This window comes from Manacus candei, unplaced genomic scaffold (genome assembly GCF_025592945.1).
Source record: "Manacus candei isolate 608988 ecotype Guabito, Panama unplaced genomic scaffold, ASM2559294v1 h1tg000080l, whole genome shotgun sequence".
NCBI classification, from domain to species: domain Eukaryota; kingdom Metazoa; phylum Chordata; class Aves; order Passeriformes; family Pipridae; genus Manacus; species Manacus candei.
This window is the reverse complement of record NW_026138128.1, coordinates 458,562-478,591: the sequence shown is the minus strand read 5'-3', so window position 1 is coordinate 478,591 and position 20,030 is coordinate 458,562. Positions and strand designations below refer to the sequence as shown.

At 65.1% G+C, this 20,030-nt stretch overlaps 1 protein-coding gene across 1 annotated transcript; it reads right to left on the bottom strand.

Moving 5' to 3' along the window:
* Positions 1–191: 191 nt before the first annotated feature.
* Positions 192–19,757, bottom strand: ARID3A (AT-rich interaction domain 3A). The gene is made up of 9 exons (XM_051810941.1): positions 19,647–19,757; positions 16,391–17,301; positions 15,474–15,786; positions 4,835–4,907; positions 3,661–3,844; positions 3,242–3,489; positions 2,637–2,933; positions 2,472–2,558; positions 192–2,324 (listed from the first exon to the last, which is right to left on the bottom strand). The coding sequence occupies exons 2-9, from the start codon at positions 16,807–16,809 to the stop codon at positions 2,122–2,124; spliced, it is 1,824 nt and encodes a 607-aa protein (XP_051666901.1). The 5' UTR covers positions 16,810–17,301; positions 19,647–19,757; the 3' UTR covers positions 192–2,121.
* Between the last annotated feature and the right edge of the window lie 273 nt (positions 19,758–20,030).

Genomic DNA, 20,030 nt, shown 5'->3' with positions numbered 1-20,030 from the left:
GACACCCTATGGACAGCCTGCAGCCCTGTGGGCACCCCTGGGTAATCCTGGTTCCCCCCACGGCCAAAATCCCCAAACAACACAGCTGCTTTTTTTTTTTTTTTTTTTTTTTTTAATATTTCTTCACTTTACAGGGTTACAATTGTCTTAAATATTCTGACGTTTAAATACAATCTGTATAATAATGTTATTATAAAATGTAAACTTTCAGTGTTTTTACTTTATTTTCTCTTTTTTTTTTTTAAATTTTTTATTTTTTTTTTTAATAATAATCAAAAAGTCTCAATACCTGAATGTTTTGCAAAACTGAAATCTTTCACCGGGGCCCGGGTGTGCCCGAGGCCGCCGCGCTCAGAGGTAGAATGTGGTTTATTTTTTTTATTATTTTTTCTTTTTTTTTTTTGTCTTTTGTGGTTTTTTTATCTTTTCTCATTTTCCTTTTTTACCTGAGTTAAGATACGCAACGCTGGGGGAGGGGGCGGCTGCAGCTGGGGCCGCTTCTTTAGTCTAATTTTCTTTCCAACCTCCCCCCCCTCAAAGAAACTGATTTAGGCTTTTTTTTTTCATTATTTTTAAATCGATATGCAAAAAGAAAAATAAAGTGGAAAGTCACCCGCTCTCAAAAACAAAAATAAAGGGGGGGGGGGAGGAAAAGGGGGAGAGGGAAAATAATTAAAAAAAACCCCAAAACAACCCAAAATAGTGACTGTACAATGCAAAAAATCACTAAGAAAATCTAAGCCCGCCCTGGGCATGAAAATTTCCCCTTGGAATTTCTCCTTGCGGGGAGCTGGGCTGGACCTCAACAGCAGCAGGAGCTGGACGGACCCCCCCAGACCTCCCTAAAGGGTCCATGGAGCCACCAAGACCCCCCACGGAGCCACCAAGGGGATTCCAGCACGGAAAAAAAGGCCGAAAAACAACAAAACCAGCTGGAAAAACCCCAAATCCCCTGAGATCGCCACTTCCCCGAGCGAAATTAAAAATAAAGCAGGGGGGTCCCACCAGCCCGGACCCCCCCGGGCACCTGGGGAAGGGGGAAAACCCTGTGCTCCAGGTGGGAACCTGAGAATGGAGATACCGAGGGGGGCGGGGGTTTCGGTATCGGGTCGGATTGTGTCTCACGCAGATGTGGGTGAATTTTGGGGGGGGGGACGGTAAAAAATGAGATTGTGAGGCTCAAAATAAATCCTCGGGTCCTTCGGGTCCTCCGCCACCTCTGGAGCGTCCCGCAGCCCTGAGCATCCCATCCTCTGGATCCTGCTTCTTTTTGGAGGAAATAAGCCCAAAGTGGCTTTGAACAGTAGTTTTATGCAGGGGAAGGAAAAAAAATTAGGATTTACCGGTGGGGGAAGGAGCAGAGCTGGACCCAACCACCGATAATGAGAGGAGAAAGGAGATTCCAATGTTTTTCCAAGCTCCCATTTTCCCTGATGAAGACTAATATATATCATTTGCATGTTAAAAGTTTGATTCTTTTTTTGTTTAGAGAATAAAATAGAAGCTATTTACAACAAAACAATCAAAAACAACCTCTTAAAATCCTGCAGAGTGGAGTTCCCAAAATAAAGGAGGGAAAAGGATGGAAATGAATAAAATATCTCCCTATTTCCAATTTTTTTTAGGATTCTCGGGTTTTTATCCTTTAGAATTCCGGGGGGTTTCGCTAGCGCTCGCGTCAGCAGGCGTCCGTGCGTCTGTCTGGAGGTAACACCAGTTAAAAAATAATAATAATTATAATAATAATAATAATAAATGTACAGTGCAAAGTGTGATGTGAGTGAGGTAAACGGTCCCGGAGCGGTGCAGCCGGACAGCCGGCGGCTCCGGCAAAACCCCCCGGGCTAAAGCTTTTCTGCCTGGAAAAGGAAAATCCAACAACACGAGAACAAGGGCAGGGTCTGGTGAGACCCTGATGAGACCCCAGAGAAACCCTGGCAAGACCTCGGGCGAGACCCCAGTGAGACCTTGGTGAGGTCCCAGTGAAAACCTGGTGAGATCCCAGTGAAATCCCATTGAGACCCCGGCAGGACCTCGAGCGAGACCCCCTGAGACCTGCTGGGACCCCGGTGAGCCCCCGTCCTCCTGCGGCCGGGTCCGGGGCTCGGGGGGTCCGGGGCGTTAAGGCGAAGCGCTGTTGGAGGTAGAGCTGGGGGGCACAGCCAGGCTGGCCGTGGTGGGGGGCACGTTCCCAGCCCCGCTTCCCACCCCGCTGCCGCCGCTGCCGCTGCTCCGGCTGCCGCCACTGTTGCCTTTGCTGTAGGCAGAGGAGGAGGAGGAGGAAGAGGAGGAGGAAGGGCCGGGCGTCTGGGCGAACAGCACACCTGGGGAGAGAGCGGGGTCTGAGCTGGGGGTGGCGTGGCTGCCGTGGAGTGGGGCGAAGGGCGTGGGAGTGGGTGTGGGGGCTGCTGGGGCCGGCGGTGGTGGAGCAGCCCCCGCCCACGGCAGTGGGGTCTGGGGGAGCCCCTCACCCGTGTAGACGATCCCGTTGATCTCCACCGACATGCTGATGCTGTTGGTGCCGTTGCTGCTGCTGGTGGCGGCGTCCGGGCGGTTCTCTGCCGGGGAGAGCCGGGTTACGGAGCCCGCCGGGGCCGGGGGCTCGGCCGGGGCAGGGGGCCGGGGCCGGCACTGACCTGGCGAGCGCGTGCCCTGGCTGTTGATGCGGATGCTCATGGGCAGCTGGGCCGTCATGGCCAGGAGGTTCTGCTGCAGCGCCCGCTGCATCAGCCGCTGCTGCTCGTCCGTCACCAGCGCCAGCTTCTTCTCCGGGGGCTCTCCCGACTCCAGCTTCTCCCGCAGCTGCTCCAGCGCCGCCGCCTGAGCGGCCGCCGCCACCTGAACCGCCGCCGCCTGCGCGGCCACCACGGGGTGCCCGGCCAGAGACACCGGGAGCCGGCTGGGCATGGAGATGGGGATGGGGGAGTCCTCCTCTGCAGGGGGAGCAGGTGTCAGGCGTGGGGGCGCAGGGACAGGCAGGTGCCACCACCCCGGGGGTGTCCCTGGCCCTGGCACAACGGTTTGGGGCCCTACTGTGGTGGGGGCTGCCTGGCACCTCCAAAGGTCAGAGATGGGTCACTGGAGTCAAGGTCCCCGAGCTGAGGCCCTGGAGCCCAGGGAGGGGAGAGGAGCATCACCCCCCTGCCCACCACACCCAGCTCTGCCCCTTATCCCTGGTGCCAGGAGGGGGCTCAGCCTGTGGCTGGACCCCACAGCAGCTGGACTCTGCAGCAGCCATTACCTTTCTTGATCTTCTGGCCGGGTGCGATGGCCCCGCCGTTGGTGGCCGATGCCAGCCCCAGCGCTGGCACAGGCAGCTTGGGCGAGGAGAGGAGGCCGTGGGTGCCGCTGGGCGAGTAGGCGAAGAGGGAGCCGCCGAAGCCCTGCCGCCGGCCCTCCCGCCGGTTGCTGTCGATGGCCGCCTGCAGCTCGTTGGGGTTGCTCAGCCCGCGCTTCTCACACTCGTAGGGGTACAGGTACTTCATGTACCTGCGGCCACACGGGACACAGGCTGGGTTGGTGGGGGTGATGCAGCGGCTGGACACCCCTTCCCGTGTGCTGCCCTCTCCCTCCCTCCCTCTCTCCCTCCTCATCGCTCCCAGGTAGGGCAGAGGGACCCCCAGGGCTTGCCCCCCTCCCCTCCCGCCGAGCCCCGCTCACTGGGTGCGCAGAGTGAAGGCCGCACTGGTGATGGAAGTGGGCAGGCTCAGCCCCTTGGTGATCTCCCGCCACAGCTTCTTGTTGATGACCTCCACCAGACCCCCTTTCTCAGTCACCAGCGTGTACAGCATGTACAGGTCCAGCACCTGCTTGGCCATGATGGGGATCCGGTTCACGGGGGTCCCTGGGGAGCAGCGGGAGGAGAGAGCGGGTCTGGGGTGCTGCTTCGTCACCCGCAGCCCCGGGGCAGCTGCCGAGACCCCTGCGGGGCAGCAGAGGGGGTGGGGGGGCTCCTGCTCCTCCCTCCCCTTCCACCATCCCCTTCCTCCTCTCCAGGCCCCCCCGCTGAGATCAACCATGAACAAAGGAAACAGAAACTCGCAGTTTCCAGCCACAGCCCCGTCGTGGCCGAGCCGGTTCCTCGGGCTGAGCCAGCACCCAGCAACGCGAGTTATTTATAATGGGGGTGGCACGATCTTGCTATGAGGGTCCCATGAGCCGGGGGGCTCGTCCCTCCAGCCACAGGGAGGGGGCTGGAAGCACCTGCTCCCTCCTGGGGGTCCCTGCCCTCCCGGCCCCGTGGTGAGGGGGCCCTGAGGGACCCCAGGGGCACAGCCAAGGGGACCCTGGAGGACACAGCCAGGGCCCACGGGGACCCTGGGGGACCCAGTCGGCAACCTTGGCCCCCCCGCAGGGGCACACGTGCTTCCCCAGCGCTGCCTGACAAAGGGCAGAGCCAGCCCTGCGTCAGCACTTCCAGCGCTGTTTTCCACGCAGGAACCAGACCCTCGACCAGGCACGCTTGGCTTTCAGCCCTTCCCACCCCGGCCCCTCCGTGCCCCTCCCTGACAGAGCGAGGTGGCAGTGAGGGGCTTTGCCCCCTGCAATAACCCAGGGAAGAGGCAAAAGAGGGGCACAGCCGGGGGAGTTGCAGGGGTGGGGGGACCCTGTGGGGAGGAGCAGCAGGTCTGGGTGCGATGGGTGCAGGGAGAGGAGTGAGGGGGGGCCGCAGGCGCCAGATCCAGCCCAGCAGGTTTGACCCCGCTGTGCCGAGGGGTTAAAGATTAACCAGCAGCTCAGCCAGAGCTGTGACCCCGGGGCAGTAACAAGGGGTGAGGAAATGAGCCCCGGGAGGGGCATCGGGGGTGGAGGGTGGGCGTGTGGAGGGGCTCACCTCGCTTCTGCATGAAGCTGAAGAGGTCATCCAGGAACTCCTTCCTCCTGGGGTCACCATCCAACTCGTACAGCTGCACAGAGAGGAGAGAGATGCTCAGAAACCCCCTTAGCCCTTGTGTCCCCCTGTCCGGGACCCCTGGCTCTCACTACAGCAGCCCTGTGGCTGCAGCCCTTCAGCTCTCAGGACATCAAATGGTCCCTGCACGGGGCCATGGGGTCCCTGGGGTTCCTGGGGCTGGCGCTGACTTGTGCCCGTGCCCTGCTGCCACCATCCCCTGCCTGCCCGCTCGGAGCTGGGTCCCGGAGTGCCAGTGCTGAGATATCAGTGGTGCCAACGTCGGAGCAGTTCCCAGGCTGCCAACACCACGCTCGGCCCCAGCTCCTCCCAGGAACGCTGATCCCGATTATTTTTAGCATTCGCTGCATGCTCAGCACAGCAACGCTTCAGCACAGCCCCTCCTCTGCACCCACGGCCCAGAGAGAGCCGGGGCTGGGAGACACTGCCTCGTGTGCCATGGTGTGAGCTCATGTCACACTGGCACCGTGGGGATGTGTCCTGTGCCAGGGCAGGCAGAGCTGGGCCAGGGGCACCTTCGGCCAGGACCCTAACCCCGCGAGCCCGGCACATTCCTGCCTGATTTATGGCACAGGATCTGCTGTTTGGAGTGCCCAGCACACCGGAGGCACAACACACCACATCACATCACACCATGCCACACCACACCACACCATGCCATACCAGGCCGTGTGGCCTCTCCTGAAGCCCAGCACAGTCTCTGCCCAGAGGCTGGTGGATAATCCCCACCCCACCCCAGGAAGGGTGTCAGAGCAGGGGCTGGGAGGGCAGGCACTGCCCAGATGCCACAGCTCCTGCTTTTCTCAGTGACAACTCTGAACAACTGCCAGGGGGGCCGAGGGGTTGGGAGGGGGCTATAAATACCCTCCCACCCCATAACGCACCAGACACACACCACAGGGCTGCTGCTGCTGGTCACCAGGTCACCGATGTCCCACCCCCTCTGTGGGCAGGCCCTGTGGCACCAGGACCTGCGGGCAGCTGGGGGGGTGGGTGGGCATCGTCCTGGCTGTAAGTGAGGGGTGCAAACCCCCCCTCCTGCCGTCCCCCAGGGAGGATCCGGATCCTGCAGGGCTGGACTCGCCCGCCGGCGCCGATCAAAGGGATCAGTGGGGCCGCATGATAAGCGGGGCTGGGCGCCGCAGGGGGACCATAAACCCCCCCAGTTCCCCTGGGAACCTCGGCAGGCTTGGCTGGCCCCCAGCACACCCCCAGGGCAAGGGCAGGAGCCACCAGCACCATCTGCATCATCGGACAAGACCCTCAAAGCTCTTCTCCCAGCCCAGCACCACAGCAGGGGGTGTGGTGTGGTGTGTGGGGAACAAGCCCTGGTGCAGCAGCACTGCTGTGGTTTTTCGGGCTGAGCTGCACCGGCTGCTCGTGCCGGCCGAGGGACGTTGGGCCGGTGCCAATCCAGCCTCCCCGTTTCCTAGAGTGGCTCCGAAAGCCGCGCACAGAGAAAGGGCTTCCCCGGCACTCGATCCCACGGGGTGTGATCCCACGGGGTGTGGAGCGTGGAGCTGTCCTGGGGAAGGACTGAACGCGCCGGTTCATCCACTGCCATGACCCCCAGGGCTGCGAACCCCCCCAGCTCAGTCCCGAGGGGAATGGACACGTTTAAGAGGATGAAAGAAAATTAACCGTCAGCTGAGGAAAGCGTGGCCGGCCGGGGCGGGGGATTAGTGGCCATGGCGGGCGCCTGCCTCATGTGCCGTCCTTCTACACACCCTGCCAACCCCGGTGGTCCCACACCGAGCTCCGCCCAACTGGGATGAAGCCACGGGGGTCCCCAGAGCCAGCGGGCAGAGGGATCCCTGTTCCTGCCCCGTGTCCTCGCGGCTCTGCCAGCACACCCGCCACGGCTGCTGGGCAAAGGACATTGCACAAGCTGCTGCTGACGGTTACTGGCAAGACCTTGACAACTCCTCTGTGCTCAGCAGCTGCTCACCGGCCACTGTTGCACCAGAGCAGAGAGGGGCTTCCCCCCCAGACCTGGTTCAGCTCTGCCACTGCCAGCAGAACTGCCAGCGGTGGGAAGCTGCCCAGGGTGCTCAGCTGGCAGTGCCGTGGGGCGAGGACGTGCCCAGCCATGACTGGGACATGCTCGGTGTGCACTGCAGTGGGATGGAGCGGCTTCTGCTGAGCTGCCTTGTCCACCCTTGTGCCTCCCATCCCCCCTCATCCCCCCTGCCCCCCCCTTGCCTCCAGGTACAGGCAAGGCAGGCAGGGAAGTGGAAGGGGACAGAGACAAGTGACTCTCAGCAGCCCCTCGCAGGATCTCCTTGCGCTGACGCCACTCCAGCTCTGGCACCCCGTGAAGCCCAACGGCAGCGCAGGACAGCTGGGACAGTGGGGCTCAAAATGCAAATCGGGGAACAGAAACATGTTCTCGTTTCAGCGAAGCCCAGCGTGCAGCTGAGCTCGGCACAGACCGGCGGCTGCTGGCACTGCTGCACCGAAATCGGCAGGTGCTGAGTCTTGCCCCTGCCCAGTGCCCGTGCCCTGCCTGCCGTGCCCGAGCCCGGTTTCTGCTCGGCACGAAGCCGGTTCCTCGCGGGGACTCGCAGTGTCTCAGTGCAAAGGTACCGGCGCGGGCGAGGTCGCCCTGTGCCGCTGAGTCAATAGATTTATGTTTTGTAATTAGGGAGGTGGAAACGACTTAATCCATAACGCAGCTGCCCCAGGAATATCCTCTTACCGCGGGGTCCCCACGGCAGAGCGCGGTGCCAGGGGATGCCATGGCACAGCGACCCCCGCCTGGCCGGGGGGCAGGAGATGGCCCTCACCTCCCCGAGGGCCCCTGGGCCGGGGGATCCAGCTCCACGCACCCAGTGCTCCCCCAGCCCAGGGCAAACAGCCGGTGCCAGCAGCACGGCCGGCTCTGGCCACGGTGCCCGGCCCACCTGGCCGCAGCGCAGCCCCCTCGGCCCCAGCCCCGGCCGGCTGAGGACACGGAGCCAGATGGCCGTTGCCAGCAGATCTATAATTAAGTGGAGGAGGAATTAGGCAGGCGGTGGGCGGGTGGCCCTGACCCCGGCCCAGCGCCCCGGCAGGATGCCGGCCCGGCGTTTGGTGTGTATGACCGGATTAATGTTTCAAACCAGATTACAGGAAAATCCCAACCCGTTGGCTTTCAAAGGGCAGGCGGGAGGCGGCCCCTCGGCAATGCCAGGAATGCGGGAGAGCCCTCGGCACGGGCGTGGTGCGTGCAGGGGGTCTGACCCCCCACAGCCCCCTCCCGAGCTGGGGCAAAGGGGGCAATCACAGGCGGGAGGGGAAGTGCCATTTCGAAAGGCTCTGGGAATGCTGGGGGTCCTGCTGGAGCCAGGCTCCCCATCGGCAGGAGTCCCTTGTCCCTTGTCTGCCCCACGAGGCATCACAGAGGAGCCCGTGTCCAAGTTAAAAACACTTCCCCCTTCCCCCATTCAGTTCCGGGTTTTCAGGCCTTGGGGATTAATTTTCAAGTTTCTCTTCCATCATCAGGAAGTGGCGACACTCTCAGTTTTCCTCCTTCTCTCCGAAACCCGTTTGGGACGTGCACGCCGTGAGCCAGGGCCGGGGACAGACCCCCCCAAAGGCCACTGCAGCAGGGATGGGGGCTGGTGGCAGCCTCCCCCTTCCAGAGGCTGAAAAACCCCTAATTCCTGTATTTAGGGGAAAAACACAAAGCGAGCAGTGGCGGGGAGAGCCCACCCTGTTGTGACAGGTAGCAGGGCTGACAGGTCAGGGAGCTCCTTCTCTCCTTTTCTTCCTTCCTTCCTTCAGCAGCCCCCAGGGATGCGTCCCTTTGTCCCGCGGACAGCCGAGGGGCCACGCGGGGCTGGGGGAAGAGCCCCTGCACTCTAACGAGTTCCTTAACGAAGAACAAACACGCTTATGGGGTGTTTCCCATCCTGCTCCCAGCTGGCACACAGCACCCGGCCTCCAGCACGCCAGGACCCGCAGGGGGGTCGGGGAGGGCACTTATTCAGAAAAAGAAAGTAATTTGTAAAAACCAGAGCAAAGGGCTAAGAGGGCCCCAGGCTGCAGCGTTTCGGTGGCACTTGGGATGTGGTTTCCTGTAATGCGGTGGCTGAGTCAGGGCTGGGGGTGCCCGAGGCTGCAGCCCCTCTCTGGGCATGGCCCCCCACCCCAGCATGGGGTGCTGGGTTTGCTGGGGCCGATCCCTCTGACAAGGGCAAAGGGAGTGTCCACCCCAGCACAGATCCCTCTTCAGATAAAGCGCTTGGCTTAGGGACAGGTCACCTCTGGCTGTCCCCATCCCTAATCCTCTGCGAGCCCCCCAGGGAACAGCCCACCTCGGGAAGGGGCTGCTGGGGGCAGGAAGGTGTGCCCCCTCCCCAAAAGCCCCCAACACCTTGCTCATGGGGGACGGTGCTCGCGGGAGCCTCGCCCACATGGCCGGGCCGGCGGTGACTCCACTGACCGGCCCGGCGGGATTCCTGCCGCTGGAGCACGGCCGGGCTGGGGGCCGCTTCCGTGGGGGCAGCTGGAGGGGGCCCCAGAGCTTCCCGTCGGCACCATTGTTCCTGCAGGTTCCCAGCATTGTCCCCTCTATGGGGGACATGGCCTGGTCACAGGTGACTGTCCCCACTGGTGGCCCCTCCTCGGGCTGTGGGACCTGGAGGGCAGCAGATCCATTGGTGCTCCTGTGGCTCAGTGACAAACCCAGCCCCAATCCCTCACCATCGGCCCAGAAGTCCGGGAGACCTGAGACCCCTGGGTATGCCCTGGCCAGGCTGGGGGCAGCTGTCTCGTGGGTGACCCTGGGGGTACGGGACGGTGTCCCAGCACGGCGGGTGTCAGGGCACGGCGGGTGTCAGGGCACGGCGGGTGTCCCCGCGCGGCAGAGGGGACGCTGAATGGACGAATTAGTCACCATTTAACCTCCCTGACCCCCCATTGTCCGTGTGCCGCCAGCTGCCCTCCCCACCGCGGCACAGGCACCGTGCCCGGCCAGCCGGCAGCTCCCGGGATCCGTGTCCCTGCTCCGGAGCCGCGCTGGAGCAGCGAGCTGCGGGCCAGACTGACACCAGCTCCTGGGATGGCCGTGCTGCTGCTGTTTGTTCCCCTCCTGCAGAGGAGGAAGCGATTCCTGCTGCCGTGGCGTTTCCCATGGCAGATTCTGCCGGGCAGCAGCGCGCCGGGCTCTGGCTGGAATCAAAACCGGTTCGGTGTCTGAACGCCGACGCGTGGCACAGGCTGCCGAGGGGTCACGGGAGGGGGGAGCGGGGTCCTGGGGCTGCTCTCCCTGCTGTGAGTTGGGAGCCAGCCCGAGTGGGAGCAGCCCGGCAGCAGCGGCTCTCCCGGCCGTCGCCGCGTGCGTGCCGGTGCATGCCCTTGACACATGCTCGCTATCACACTGGACCTTGTGCAAATATTAATCCAGGGGAGTCAGGCGGTGTTGGGAAAGCTTGTTTGAGGAGAGACACCCGGCCAGCACAGCTCTCAGTGCTGGGCAGACCCGGGGGGGAGAGGCTGAGCCAGAGCAGCCAAGCTCAAACCCTTGGGGCACCTGCCTGGGCTGTCCCTCCTGTGTGCACCCTGAGCCCCCCAAGGTGAAGCCCCCCAGGGCTGGAGGGCCAGGACCCCCATTCAGGACCTGACCTGGGGGCAGCAGCAGCGGGAAGCAGTGGCACCCAGGCCTCCAAGCCAAGCCAAGACGGGGTTTAAATTCCACCACCATATGTAAATGATCGTCTTAGAAGGGGATCGCAGTAAGCCCTGGCAGATGAGTCACCGGGGCTTCCACCGCCCGCTGGGATTTGGCTAATTGCAAATCTGTTCCTGAAATGCAAGGTCCCACACCTCTGCCCTCTGTCCGCACCGTGCTGAGGTCCTGGGTGTCCCATGGGAAGGGCCAGGGCACATGGAACCCCTGGGAAACCCCTGGGAACCCCACCACGGAGCTGCTGGAGGAGCTGGAAGGGGTCCAGCAGCCACAGATGGGGTTGACAGGAGCCAGCTGTGGCTGTCAGCCCCGGGAGCCATCACTGCCGAGCTGCTCCGGCACCACCGAAACCTCGTGGCTTCCTAGTGCCGAGGGGAGAGGGGTGATGGGCAGCACCAACCCCATCCCACTGTGGCACCAGAGCACGTGGCAGCACGGGACAGCATATCCCAGGTGCTGGAATCTCCAAAATCAGGCACTGGTGCCCAAGCTGGAGGCTCCAAAGTGGCTTGTGGGCAGGTGGGGAAACCGAGGCAGGAGGTGAAGCCCTTTGCTGAAGGGGCTCCCCCTGCCACCTGTACCAAGGTGAGACCCCAAGCCAGCTGCTGTGGGGAGACAGGGAAGCTCTTTCCCAAAGGGCTGTTGCCACCACACTGACAGGGCCACCTTGGGACACATGGGGAGCCCTCCCCAGGGGTGAGCCCTGGCCTCCAGCAGCCCCAGCACAGGGTGGATTATCCCGAGCTCTGGACGGAGCGGGGACCCAGGCATGGGCAGATTAAGTGACCGATGGGAAGGGTCAGGGAGCAGGTCAGGACCTGAGCCAGGAGCTGTGTCCTAAGCCCCTAATCCAGCTGCCCCAGGAGTGAGCCCAGAGGAGAGCAGGGGGTTCCCCTGTCCCCAAACCGCCCCTCCTCCTGGCCCCCGATTGCAGCACGTCCGGCCGGGCCCTGGGACCAGCTGCCATTTCTCCTGTGGTTTGGGCCAGAAATAGGGCGATGGAGCAATGCTGCCCTTGCCCAACACTGCCATGGGGGCTGGGGGCTCTGCTGACAAAGGCCCCGCTCCCTGTGACACTCTTTTCTTTTTTTTTCTTTCTTTTAAATAAACCCTCATCCCTGTTAGTTCAGCTGTGCCGAGCGGGGAGGCGGCCGCCGCCTCCGCAGCCCTTGAGTCAGCCCGGGGGGCCGGGGTGTGGGGGGAACACAGCTCTGGGAAGTGGGGGCACAGGGGAAAGGGGGCTCTGAGGGAACACGAGCAGGCAATGCCTGGGCTGGGGGAGCCAGGCCAGCTCCCGAGACAAGAGGTGTTGGGGGCACAGTCCAGCTGGGTGAAGGCGCTGGCTGGGTACCAGGGGCAGGAAGCTCATGTCCCCTGTCCCTCACCTGGTTAATTATCCAGGGTCTTGTTGTGAGAAACAGTTTCACGGGTTGCCTTGAATGCTGGGACCAGCACCTGCGAGCACCCAGGCGTCTGGCTGGGGGAGGCACTCGGCGGCTAAGCCGCTCTCGCCGAGAGTCCCTGACCTCCGGCCAGGGATCTGGTAGGATTACAGCTCCGGGAATGCTCCCTGAGCACTATGAGCCAATTACTGGGCTGGATCCCCGGCTGGGAGCACCCTTTGGCAGGTTGGGCCGTGGTGCAGAGCGAGAGGGGCAATGACTGTGCCAGAGTGGAGGGGGGACACAGCTCTTTTCCTGGGAGAGGTCCACCAGCAACACCCTCACTGCCCCCAGAGCCCTGTCCTGCTTGGGTCCCCTCCTCGCCCCCGTTATCTGCCACTGGCCCGGCCAGGCACTGCAATCACCTCCCCGGCACAGCAGTGCCCGGCCCGGGGCCCCTGGCCCCCAGGGCACTCCCCGTTATCTGTGAGCCAACCCTCTCCGGGGTGGGGGACAGTGGCCCCCGGCTGTGTGACAACAGTCAGGTCCCCCTTCTCTGCACAGGGGCCCCCTCACCCTCCCTGGGGGAGGCTCATCCGCTCAGCTGGCTAATGCAATAAAGCTCTAATCAATATTTTAAAGAAAGTAAATGGACCCTCCCACCCTTGTTAAGAGGCCATGGGGCCCCCACTCCGGCTGCACACCCCCGGTTGGCTTTGGGTTTTGGAAAGGAAAACAGTCCATGGGAGAAAGGGGTTCAGAGGGGATCCCCACGCCTTAGGCAGCACCTGGGGCTTCAGAGGAGATATGGGCTCTCTGCCTTTCCAGACCCTCCTGGAAAATCCCAGCTGCATCAGCCACATGCACGAGCTGGTCCGGGTGTGTGGGGTCCAGAATCATCCCCCCACCCCGTGGCCCCACTGAGATTACCGAGCTGCCTTCGGTTTATTTTTTCCCCCAACTGCTGCCCTTTGAAACTCCATATCTGGGGTGCGCTGCGCGAGATAAGGGCTGAGGTTTTCGCCCCCATGTGCCACCGACGCTGCTCAGACGCCCTGGTTGGGACAGTTTTGTCTCCAGCAGCTCCTTGCCAATGGCAGGAACTCGCTGGATTTTTAGCCATTTCGCCGGGGGAGCCTCCTCCCACCCCAAAAATGTTCCTTTTCCCCCTGAGAAGCCGTGGTGCCCTTGGCAGCCGCTGCCCCTTGCCCTGCACTGTGCTGGGGGCTCCTTTGTTCTGCTGCCCGCGCCGGGTCAGGCCGAGCTGACCTCTGCCTGCGCAGTAGCCGTCCCCGGGGACGGGGAGGTGCCACGCGCCGGCTCCCTAACCTCCCTCACCTCCATAACTCTTCCTCACGCCCTCCCCTTCCTCCTCCCTTGAACTGGGCCCCCTCCTCCCTCCGGTCCCCCACGGCTCAGCCGTTCGCAGGAATCTGTCCCAGATGGGTCAATAAACCCCGGTGGGCAGCCCCCGGCAGGCACGGGGCACCCGGGTTTGGGTGTGGAGATGGGCGTGGGGGCTCGGACGGCGGCACTGCCCGGTGAGGACGGTGTCCTCGAGCACAGAGACCCCAGGCCAAGGATGCCCGGGGGGGACCCGATGCCAGCACAACCAGAGCTGAACCTGAATGGCAGCTGCGGGGAGAGCTGGGGAGCTGCGAAGGCATCAGGGCTGCTGGGAGAGCAGAGGTGCTGCCAGTGCTGTGCAGCTCTTTGACAAAAAGAAAGAGGAACCCAAAGCAGCCCATTCCTCACGCAGCAGGCAGGCACAGCACTGGCACAGCCACACGCAGCACCACATCCAGACTGGCTCACCCGTGCAGGGACCCAGCCGTGCTCCAGCACCCCGGGGCTGCCCGGGTTCCCCCTAAGGCGCCTCCGCCCTGGCGAGGGGCAGGGACCGGGGTACGGCATCCCCTGCCCCGCACCGCCCTCGCTGTTTACATTCCTGCTGCTCCTTCCCAGGCAGCCAGCTGGGCTGGGATGGAGCCCGGCAGCACACGCTGGAGGGCGGCCAGGAGGAGCTCCCGGCCAGCGCCGCGCCAGCAACCCCCTGGCCCGGGGCCAGCGGCCGCGATCCAAGCGCCGTGCGGGCTGACGTGCCGGGGAAGCCTCTCCGGGCCCGCGTCGCCTCCGCTCCTCCGCCCACGGTGGCTTTCCAACCCCCTCCAGCTGCTTCCACAATTAACTGACCTGGTGGGCTCTTCCCACTGACCCCGGGAAGTGAAATGGAGGGAGAGGGGGTGCTCAGCCCCTCTTGCTGGCACGGTCTGGGCTGCAGGGGATGTGCTGGGACATGGGCTGGTGTCCCCACACGCTGTGGCTGCGGTGGAGGACGCGGTAGGGGCTATGGCCTGGTCCAGAGCACCAACATGCTGACAAACAGGAAGATCAGAGCTGTGGTATCAAAAACCCCTTTCACAGCTACGAGCTCACAGTCCCAGCCCCTGAGTCCCCGGCAGCAGGAAGCACAAGAGAGAGAAACCACAAGAGGAGAAGGCGGCGTGGGTGCAGCGGCACAAGGGACATGTGGGGCAGGAGCATCCCTCCTTCCCACAGCCGGGCAGGACAGACACACACTCTGTGCTTGATGGTACTGCCTCCATCAACCCTGTTCTGAGCCTGCCTGCATCCAGATGTGCCAGCAAATCCTGGCAGTCCCTTCCCCCATATTGGGAGGGATGTGACAGCCCCCCAAAGGGAAGGGGCAGGGGCAGTCGCATCCCTCCCGAAAGGCCACCGTGCCCTGGTCGCTCCATCTGGGTCCCATCTGCTGCTGCTGGTCCCGCCCCTTCCCCCAGCCCCAAACTCCGATGTATTTAAACACACATCAAAGGTGCCGGGCGGCCCCTGGGGAGCCCTGGCTCCAGCACATTTCCTTCTATTAGCCAGTGCAGAATGCAGCCAGCTCCAGTGCCGGGAGAGCAGGAGCGTGCCGGCCTCCTGCCAGCCCGGGGAAGGCAACGGCGGAGGCAGCCGGGTGCTTTCTCCCCAGTTTCACTCTTTAGCAGCATTTTGGCAGCAGCAGGGGAGCAGCTCTGCCCCCCACCGAGGATCTGGGGGGCCAGAGTCGTTCTGCTGGACATCACCTCTGCGGAGATGGGAGATGGCCAGGTCCCCACAGAAAATGGCATGGAGGGGACAAGAGGAAAACCAAGAGCCCCACGAGATTTGGAAGTCTGGGGTGATTTTTTTGTAATTTTCAGCAAGAATCCTCCCAGGTCCCTGCAGCAAACCCCAATGCACCGTCCACCTGCGCCAGGATCACCAGGATCCACTCAGAGCCACCTGATCAGGGAAGGGGGACTGAGGCTGAACCCAGCACTAAAACCCTGGAGAAATCCCACACTTTCCTAGTGACAACAGCAGCTGGATCCACGGAGAACGTTACCACAGGCGGCACTGCCAGAGGTGTCTCCCCACGCTCCCGAGGACACACGGACACACAGGAGCGGGACAGAGGGACAGGGGCAGCACAGGGGACACGCGTGTCTCTGCGGGCACCCACCTGCTTGAACTGCTCCTCGTAGGTCCAGTCGCCGTGGTCGGGTGCCGGTGGCGGGGGCTGCGTGTGGCCCAGGCCGGGGGGCAGCCGGTCCTGCCCCCCCGGGAGCCGCGGAGGCTCCCCCCGGCAGTGCTGGGGCGCCGGGGGCTTGCGGAGCAGCAGGGATCCCGCACCCGCCCGCACCGCCCCTGCCGAGCTGAGCCCTTCCTCCCCCATGTCTTCATCCTCCTCATAGTCTTCCTCTTCCTCCTCCTCTTCTTCCTCTTCCTCCTCAACCAGGTCCTCTTCAAAGTCATCTTCATCCCACTTGCCCTTCCTGGTGCCGGGGAGAAAGGAGAGGCTTTGTCCCACACTGGTTCCAAAAGTCCACGCCTCTCTCCTGCCTGCCCTGCGGGCACTGCCCAGCCATGGGGCTGGGACCACCCACCCAGCACACAGCCGAGCCCTGGTGCAGCCCGTCAGCAGGGGCAGCTCCGTGGGGCACAGCTGACCCCTGGCAGCCCAAGAGCAGCTCCGTCATGGAGCGGGGCTCTGCCAGATGGCTCCTGGCCCAGCAGTGCCCCGGGAGGATGTGGGCTGGAGGCAGCCAAGGGTCCTGCATAATTTAACACCAGCTCGGGTCCTCTGTCATGGCCCCACGTGGCTGCTGGGCAGAGATGAGATGTCGCCCCACGCCAGCCCAGCACGAGGAATCACGGCTGCAGAGCTGAGCCGCTGCTCTCAGCAGCTCCTGCTCCAGAATATCCTGACAGCTCTAATCCACAACTGGCCCCAAGCCACAGGATCCCTGCAAGCACCCCTACAGCCTCTCCTGCCACTCCCCAGCCCCAAAGGTGGCCGGTGTCCCCAGCCAGCCATGCCCAAGCCCACCAGTGCCGTGCCCTTCCCCAAATCCACAAGAACTGCCCAAGTACACTCACAGGTCTTCCTCCTCCTCAGAGCCCATCTCCTGCTGGTACCCGCCGTCCTCCTCGTCCTCTCCGCGCTCCTCCTCTTCCTCCTCCTCCTCCTCAGAGGGCTGGCTCTCGTCCGAGAGCCCCGGGCTGGGCGAGTGGCTGAGGCCGGCGGCGGCCGCGCGCATGGCGGCCAGGGCGGCCATCTGTGCCCGCTGGATGTGCGCGCTCTCGGGCTCCGCTCCCTCCTCCGAGGGCGCCGGGGCCGGGTCCTGCCCACGGCCCCGGGCTGCGGTGCCGGCGGGGGGCTGCCCCGGGGGCTGCGCCGGGGGAGACGAGGAGCGCGGCTGCTGCTGCTGCTGCTCCTGCTGCCGCGCCTCCAGCGCCTGCTGCAGCCGCGCGCGCTGCTGCCGCTGCAGGTTCTCCATCACCGCCTGCAGCTTCATGGCTCTGCCGGCGGGCGGGGGGTCCCCGGGGGGGCGAGGGGCGACGCACCCGGGGGGCAGCGCCCGGGGGGCAGCGCCCGGCAGGCTGCCGCGCTCCAGCGGGGCTGGGGGCCAAGGCTGGACAGCGCTGGGAGAGGCAGCCCTGGGGGGGGCTGCCAGGGGGTCGAGAGCAGCGTCGTCGGGGTGTCAGGGCAGGAATCAACACCGGGTCAGGACAGGAGGACGTGCCCCTTGACCCCTCCCAGCCTTTGCTCAATGTCTCCTCCACTCAAGGGCTCCAGCAGGAGTCGAAGGCTGGGGGCTGCTTGTCGGGATCGGAGTGCTGCCGAAACTCCTCCTCAGGCTCAGCAAGCAGCAACTGCAGTCTGGTGCATCACCCCTTCCCTCTCAGACCTGGCACCTTCTGGGGAGCAGCAGCCTCAGGGTCCCCCACTCGTGGCTGGTGTCCCTAATCCTCGGCCAGGTCAACGCTGAGCAGGCGTCGGTGCAAACCTGCAGGAGAAATGGAGCAGAGCGTCAGCGGAGCCGTGGGCAGGAGCCAGTGAGCAGGAAGGAGTTAAAGACAGTGCAGGAGCCTCATTAATCTCGAGCTAATGAGATAGGGCGGCAGGGCCTGCTGCTGGAGGGGGAAGGGGCCTGCCGGACCCCGATAGCCTGCCCGGCCCTGCAGGCACTGGATACCGGCAGACCCGTGCCCGCAGATAAGAGACCCCAGGGAGAGCCACCCATTGGGTCCCCCACAGGGGACAAGGCATGTCCCCACCGGGGACACACTGCATGGGGAGCACTGGGCCCTTCGTGATGGCACCGGGGCGTGGGCAGGGTCTGCACTGCACAGTGAAGGGGCTCCAAAGCACGGGGGAGCTGCAGGACCCCAGGGCCAATCCCATGGGATGGGCAGGCAGAGCCTTACCCTTGAAACCCCAGCAAACCACCCCTTTCAGTCACTCCCAGAACCCCCTACTGCTCCCCCTCCCAGGACTCAGGGTCCTCCAGAGCAACATGGGCCAGTGAGCAGCTCATCTCTGCTTCACCCCACTGGAAAACACTAGAGGAACCAGCACCATACAGCCTGTGGCACTCCACACCCCGGCACCCTGGCCTGGACACCCCCCCAGCACTGGGCCCCCCAAGCCCCGGTGCCACCAGCAGTCCCCTCAGCCGGCCGGGGCTCTGCTGTGACCTCGCCTGTGCCGAGGGCAGGGAGGCAGCTCACCACACCACTGGTTTGTGCCGTGTATGGGCAAAGGCGCCTGAATCAGTTGCCCAGGGGCCAGTGGAGCGCGCACACCCCGGGAACCTCGCGGGGACCGGACCCAGGGGCTGCAGAGCCAGGACAGCAGCAGCGCACAGGGGCCAGCGGCCACGATCCCGCGCATTCTGGAAAGGGGAACCTGCTCCCAGCGCGGGCCGGGCCGCGGCCGATCGGGCGGGAGCCGCTTCCCCCGCTGCGGCAGCGGCCGCATCCGCTCCCGGCCCGGCTGCGCTCGGCTCCGCGACGGACGGACACGCTGCCACCGCCGCGGCACCTCCGCGGCCACCGCCGCCACCAGGAGCCAGCACCGGGGAGGCACTGCCCAGGCTCTGCCCGTGCCTCAGTTTCCCCTCCTCTCCCCAGGCCATCTCCGTCTCAGCCACACGGAGGGGAGGCCGGGGCAGGGACCCTCCCTGCCCTGGGGCAGCCGCCGCTCCCCCGCCGTGGCCGCACTCCCGCCCTGCCCCGCACCCGAGCCCGGAATCCTGCACCGGCCACGAACGAAACGGGGCAAGACCCGTCCTGGGCACGTGCTCCCCGACCAGCCGCGGCTCCCCGAGCGACTCGGTGCCAGCGCCAAGGCGCGGAGCTGCCTCTCGAGCCCCGCGGGCCGCGGCCACGCTGCCACGTCTCCGCGGGGAAGCCGGAGCGGCGAGGCCACAGCCAGGGCCCCGTGGCACCCCGGTGACCTTGAGCCGTGCCCCTTTGTCCCTCCGGCCGCTCCGGGCCAGGGGACCCGGTGCGTGCCCGCCGTGGGGCGGTGACGGGGGTTCCGCGGGGGATTCGGGGCGGCGGCACCCGCGTCCCCGGGGCAGGTGCTCGGGAGCGACAGCGGCTAAAAATAGGCGGCGGCGGGTGGGGGTGTGACGGACGGGCCTTTGTGCCACCAACATCGGGGTTGGCCGCGGCCGGACACCCCCGGGCGGGATCCCGGCACCACCGGGGAGGGGCCCCGGGGGCGGCGCGGAGGCTGAGGGAGGAGGAGGGGGACGGGGAGCCCGGGCCCGACGGGTTGCGTCCCCGGGGACAAACGGGGCTGGAGGCACCGCGGGAGGGACCCCCGGGCGGGCAGGGGACACGTCCCGGGGCTGAGCCCAGCCCCGCTCCCGATAGCACGTGGCACCGGCGACCCCCAGACGGACCGGGCACGGGGGCGGCGGGGCCCGGGGGGGCCCCGGCCCCGCGAAACGGGGGGGAAACCGCCGCCGCGGGTCGGGGAGAGGAGCCCCGGCTGGTCCGGCTCCTCCGCCGGTCGGACCCCGGGAGGCCGCGGGCCCGGGGCGGTCACAGGGCGGGGCCGGGGGGCTCTGTCCGGCCCGGACGGCAGCGCCTGCGGGGGACCGAGAGTCCGGGCCGGGTGCGGAGCGGCCGGGCAGGAAAGAACTCCGGCCCAGCGCCGGGGAGGCGGCCGGTAACCGGCCGCGGGGAGAGGGGGCGCGCCGCTCCCGCCCAGCACTGGCCGCAGAGGGCCCAGCCCGCCTCGGGGAGGCGGCCGGTCCCCGGCCCCGGTCCCGCCCAGCCCCCGACCCCCGGCGGTGCCGGCCGCGGCGGGGATCCCGGTCGCGGTCCCGTGTCCGCTTACCCGGTGCAGGCCGTGCGCCGCGAAGCCGCATCGCAGCCGCGGCCGCCCGGGTCGGGCTCGGGCTCGGCGGGGCCGGTGCGCGCGGGGCCCGCGGCGCTGCTCTGCCCCCGGCCCCGCCCCCGGCCCCGCCCCGCGCCGCCATTGGCCCGCCGCGCCCCGCGCGCCCCGCCCCGCGCCGCCATTGGGCGGCCGCCGCCGCCGCTTGCAAATGTGGCGCGGGGCCCGGGCGGGGGCGCGGCCGCAGCGCCGCCTGGCGGCCGGGCGGGGAACGGCGGCGGGCGGTTACCGGGGGGTACCGGGGGTTACCGGGGAGTACCGGGGGTTACCGGGGGGTACCGAGGGGTACCGGGGGGTACCGGGGGGTACCGGGGGGTACCGGGGCCT

Excerpts from the sequence above, each read along its gene's own strand:
- ARID3A (XM_051810941.1), bottom strand. The coding sequence starts at position 16,809 with ATGAAGCTGCAGGCGGTGATGGAGAACCTGCAGCGGCAGCAGCGCGCG. Across the intron at positions 4,908-15,473 it reads ACGAGGAGCAGTTCAAGCAG|CTGTACGAGTTGGATGGTGA; the intron begins GTGGGTGCCCGC and ends CTCTCTGTGCAG. Across the intron at positions 3,845-4,834 it reads CAGCTTCATGCAGAAGCGAG|GGACCCCCGTGAACCGGATC; the intron begins GTGAGCCCCTCC and ends GCTGCTCCCCAG.